The sequence below is a fragment of the Arachis ipaensis genome, chromosome B08 (genome assembly GCF_000816755.2).
Source record: "Arachis ipaensis cultivar K30076 chromosome B08, Araip1.1, whole genome shotgun sequence".
Lineage (NCBI taxonomy): Eukaryota > Viridiplantae > Streptophyta > Magnoliopsida > Fabales > Fabaceae > Arachis > Arachis ipaensis.
Genome location: NC_029792.2, coordinates 83937653 through 83943143, shown reverse-complemented (window position 1 = coordinate 83943143; position 5491 = coordinate 83937653). Strand labels below are relative to the sequence as shown.

The 5491-nt window shown below is 34.6% G+C and overlaps 1 protein-coding gene across 1 annotated transcript; it reads left to right on the top strand.

Moving 5' to 3' along the window:
• Positions 563–2757, top strand: LOC107613626 (ubiquitin-NEDD8-like protein RUB2). The gene is made up of 3 exons (XM_016315718.2): positions 563–809; positions 1508–1767; positions 2359–2757. Exons 1-3 carry the CDS (start codon positions 717–719, stop codon positions 2468–2470), a joined length of 465 nt encoding a protein of 154 aa, XP_016171204.1. The 5' UTR covers positions 563–716; the 3' UTR covers positions 2471–2757.

The following is a 5491-nucleotide window of genomic DNA, read 5'->3' as shown; positions in this document are numbered from 1 at the left end:
TTAATTTTTTAATTTTTTTTAATAATAATTAATTTATTAGTTAATTATTTATTAATTACCTAGAATTTACAATATTCTTATATCAAGTTTGACAATACCTCATAATCTAAAGCATCTCATAAAGCACTTTAACAAAATATAAAATGTGTTATTTATAACAACTATTATTTAGTTAGCTGTGTCTCACTCTTCAACCTCAAATGGTGTTTTTAATCAATTTAAGGGATCTTTTGAACTAAAAACTAATATATTTTGCTGTATACAAGTCCAAAGACTTAATAAATATTCATAGTTTCACTCATTTCAGAAAAAAAATTTTTTTGAATGATTTAATTTCTCTTCTCATGTTAATTAATTGTCATCTTTCAGTTAGATTTAATTACAAACTTCACTTAGCCATTTAACATTTTTGGAATAATATTTACAAAATATTTTTATATAATTTTTTTACTAATTGAAAATGTTGGGAATTAGGTACATACTCATGCATTGAATGTTAAACCATATGCATTGATATTCTTATATATATATATATATATATATATATATATATTTTATTGAATTTTGCTTCAAACGCAAACACATAGCTTACAATTTACAACCTCCTCACACATAATAACTTCGGTACCTATTTCTTCCCTTCTCTTCTCTGTCTACACAAACCCGCTCACTCTAATAAGTAGAAAGAAGAAGAAGAAGAAGAAGAAGAAAAGAAGATGCAGATCTTCGTGAAAACTCTTACTGGAAAGACAATCACCCTTGAGGTTGAGAGCAGCGACACCATCGACAACGTCAAGGCCAAGATCCAGGTTTTTTTTTATGTTAATTCGAGTAGGGTTTTTCTCTGATTCTTTTTCTTTGGTTGATATATAAGCATGACTCTTGTTGGTAAATTTTCAAGGGCTTATGATATTTTGTGTTCTTGTAGCGTTAAAAGTTGAAATTACTTGAATTATAAAGGTTCATACTTTGAATATGTATTGTGTTCTGGCATGATCAACATCGTTTCTTGCATTGGTTTACCTATGATGTTTTGGGTATTGAGTCTTTCGTCTTAAGGGAGTCACTTTTAGGCTTTTGGACACATTAGGTCATTGGTTGGATAAGTTGAAAAGCTGTGAAAGCTGAAGTGTTGTAACCCTTCTTAGTGAAGGATTGTTATGGAAAACTGCTATGCCCAAGTTATTTTCTTGCTTTGGTAACTAACCTTATGAAACGAAGTGCAAAACACATCTTATATCCCTTTATAAAGCTATTCCGATAAGAGAGGATCATCCTTTATGAGCAGAAAATAAGCTCTTCAAGGCAGGTTTTCTGATGGTATTGAGAGTTTGACATGATTCTCTTGTTGAATCTTTGTGTGTAGTTTTGTATAAAATGATGCTTATTGTGATGTTTGAATTTTGACCTGGCTTGGAGGGTTGGTTATTGTTGATGCCTGTGAAGTTTGGGCTTTGTGTGAGAATGATAGTTTCACTTATAAGATGCATGTAATACGTGTTTGTAGGATAAGGAGGGTATCCCACCTGACCAGCAGAGGCTGATCTTTGCGGGCAAGCAGCTGGAAGATGGGCGCACTCTTGCCGACTACAACATACAAAAGGAGTCGACACTTCACTTGGTTTTGAGGCTCAGGGGAGGAACCATGATCAAAGTGAAGACTCTAACTGGAAAAGAAATTGAAATTGACATTGAACCAACTGATACGATTGATCGAATCAAGGAACGTGTTGAAGAGAAAGAGGGCATTCCTCCTGTGCAGCAAAGGTTTTCTCTTTTTCTTTTTTCTGTGTGCCATTTAGTTCATAATGGTAAAGATTAAAGAAGATACTTGCATTTAGGCTTTAATTTGGTTCAAGGAACATGATGTTTTTAGAGGATTATCCCTCCCCCCACCCTTTGAAAATCTGTTGTGCCCCATGCTCTTTGTAATTCTTTTTCTTGTGAAGCATTTTTCTTCTTTTATATATTAAAAAGATACTTGCATCTAGATATTGTTTGTTTACTTGACAATTATTCGGTCTAGTAAAATTAAAGTGGACTAAGATGCATGCTGACGAGTCAGTGATATAGAAGTAAACAAAATATTCATAAAAAATAAGCCATACGCAATTAACACAGCATTTGAATGGACAAATTCCTTGCCTCTTGAATCTTGTTAATTTAATTGCTTTTTATATTTTATTTGAGTTGCTAATGCTTGATATTCAAGTGCATTACTGATGTATAATTCTCATGCCCTTAAATTAAAGTACATATCCTGTTTCGGATGATACTTCTTTTCTAATTTCTTTATGATTATGTTTTTATGTTTTTAAGTTGTGTTGAAAACTTTACAATTGTTGGAACTGTGTGCAGGCTGATATATGCGGGTAAGCAGCTCGCAGATGACAAAACGGCGAAAGAGTACAACATCGAAGGCGGATCGGTGCTTCACTTGGTGCTTGCATTGAGAGGTGGTGGTAACTAGTTACACTAGGTAGAAGTGCAATATTTAGATCTTGTGATGGATGATGGTCACTTTCTATTTTCCTGATAAATTGTGGAGTCACAATCTGAACCTAATTGAAAGGGAAGCACTATATAGTCCTATGTGTCTCTGAATTGTTGCTGTTTCTATTTTTGTAATTTTGCTGCCATCATTGATGGTCAATTTCTCTTTGAAGTTGTGTATGCTTTTCCAGACCCAAATTTGACCCTTTATAATGAAAGATCTTTGAACCAATAATAATCAATACAACTAATATTGTTACTTAATTTACTCCAGAATCATACTTGTGTGTTTGCATGCCTTGTTCTAAGAGTGAAGCTTTTACATTCTTAATATCACAAAATTTAACTAGCATCAAGTGGACGAGGACAGAGGAAAGAGTTGCCTTTTAAGATATAATTTGGCTTATAATGAGACAAATGACAGGGACTCAAATGTGAATACATTGTTTTTTGTTTTTTTGGTCATGAATACCTTATGGTTAGAAATTATTATGATCAATATCTGGAATTCTGGCAGTGTCTTTTTTTTTTACCTCTTTTTTGTCAAGGTCTGTGAAAAAGACAAAGGCTGAAAAGCCCAGCCCAAAAAGGCCCATCAGCCAAACATTTGGATCTCTAACCCAGCCACCCTCTTGGGCTTCGGCCGAGAAAAGATCCGGAAAACAACCCCAGCAACCCTCGCTTTACTACCACTCGAGTTATACATGCTAGTTGGGATCCCACCTGAAACTGAACGGGCACTTCTGACTTATTTGCTAACCCTTCTTCCATGTTGAGCCAATATTGATTCTTCTCATTCTCCAACTCCAAGAAGCTCCAAAGCAAAAGGGAAAGCGGCATCAGGGAGTTGTCCCATGGTGCACAATGCTTGTTAGAAAAGATGTTTGACGCTCATGGTGTGGAGGTGGCTCAATAACACAAACTTGAAATAGTTCTCCCAACTTGCTCCTATCTTGGTTTTCTAGTGATTACCCACTCCATTCTCTTGTGTTTCATGTTCCTCTATACTCCCTTTATTCATTTGCTAAGCCCTACATGTCACCTACTCTTTCCTCCTTTGTCTTTAATAATCTCTTTCTTGTTAGATCTAAAGCCCCCTGCATTCTTAGGTTCTCCACCTCTGTTACTATTCATATTGCCAATAGTAGTTACATTGTTGTCTCTATATTTATATAGTCCAAAGGGACTCCGTGTACCTTAACCTAGAACTCCATAGAATCATGCATGCCTTACTTTATGTATTCAGTTACACGGGATTTTTTTTAAATAAATAAAATATATGTTTTATTTATGAATATAGGTAATTTGTAGCGTTTTTACTAATTTCAGCAATTTGCATTGTATTACTTATCTTGTTTACAGTGTAAACGAAATAAGTGTGTGTATATTTCGTTTACACTGTAAACGAGATTAGTGTAAACGAGATATTTGAAAAGTTATGATGTTTGCATTGTAAATGAGATAAAGTACGACAAATGTTGAGCAGCTATAAAATGATCTGCAACCATTTATATTCTCCACAAATATTTCACTTTTCCTCTATTTTTTTCAAAAAATTAAGCAAAAATGTCTACTGGTAGTGGATATGTTATTAAAAGTGTGTATCCCAATTGTCATATGAGAAACAGTGACACTGCGCATGATATTTCAGTTTGATAATCTTATTCTGTTGTACACTTGGAGAGTAAATTCTTTGTCTGAGCTACAGAGTCTAATATTGACGAATATCGGTGCTAGCAGGTATGGGTTGGAAGAGTTGGGTATAGGTTGCTAGCACTGATGGGAAATGAAATTTTTCGGTTTCGTCTATTTTTGCTCCATGGCGATGAGTATGTGCGCTTCAAGTTTGATATCTATGGGAGAATCATGGCGGAACAAGTGATGGAGCTTTCTGGGGAGGTTGGTGGTGGTGGATCCGGCCACTTGAATTTCGTAACATCCTAGTTTTTTTTGACAGATTCGTGTATGCGAGTTTTACGTTTTTTTCACATAACGTCTATGATAAATTTTTCTGCAATCCTTAAATAAAATGAATAATAATGTCCCTGTCCGAAAAAAAAATGAATAATAATGTAATATTAATATTATGCTATTATTTAATTTTATTTGACGAAGGATGGTCACTTGATGTTGGACCCGAAATATTGTAAAAGCTTGGCTTTACTAATGTCATTTACATCAATAATTTATCCAATCCTTATTTTAATTAAGTATCACCATTTGATATAATTAATTGAGTTTTTATCATGCCCAATTACCTTAGTTACCTTCCAAGATATTTAAAAATTAACTTCTCTGACTCAACGGTTTAAAATCGCGACACACAGCACTTAATGCGCCACGTGTCGTGACGCATGCCTCCTTCCCTTTGATTAAGTGACACTTAGTCACTAATCAAGTGATATAAAAAGCACAAATCCTCTCTCTCTCTCTCTCTCTTCTCTCAAGATAGTCGAGGCATGCATGGGAGAAATGGGAGGATTTTGTTGATTTTCAAACTTTCCGATCTTGATTTTTTGAGATCTGTGACCCCACAAAAATTTTAATCCGATAGAAGTGACCGTATCTTCCTCCTCTATGCGGTGACGTGCGTTTTGTTCGGTAGAATTACGAAGTGGAGCTGCCCTTGTTAGAAACCAGTTCGGCCGAACTAAAAGAAGAGAGAAACCACCAAGTTTTCAACGTTTTCGCTCTGTTTAACTGATCAGAAGCCTCCTCCGATATCTTGTGTGTGTTCTGCGCTTCACAGAGGTAGGGTTTGACTCTTTAATCAGTTAAAATTATAAATTAATTGATATATGTGATTGGATTGTTGTTTGTTGATGTTTGTTGTTCAAATATATGATTATTGGCTTTGAAATTTTAGTTGAATTGCTGCTGGAATTGTTGTGATTCAGCCATGTTGAGGAATTAGAAACTGAGATGTTGTTATTGAATAATTGGCTGAAATCTGAGTTATATAATAGTATGTAATTGAGTTCTGTCGGTTGGATGTTGA

Excerpts from the sequence above, each read along its gene's own strand:
- LOC107613626 (XM_016315718.2), top strand. The coding sequence starts at position 717 with ATGCAGATCTTCGTGAAAACTCTTACTGGAAAGACAATCACCCTTGAG. Across the intron at positions 810-1,507 it reads ACGTCAAGGCCAAGATCCAG|GATAAGGAGGGTATCCCACC; the intron begins GTTTTTTTTTAT and ends ACGTGTTTGTAG. Across the intron at positions 1,768-2,358 it reads ATTCCTCCTGTGCAGCAAAG|GCTGATATATGCGGGTAAGC; the intron begins GTTTTCTCTTTT and ends AACTGTGTGCAG.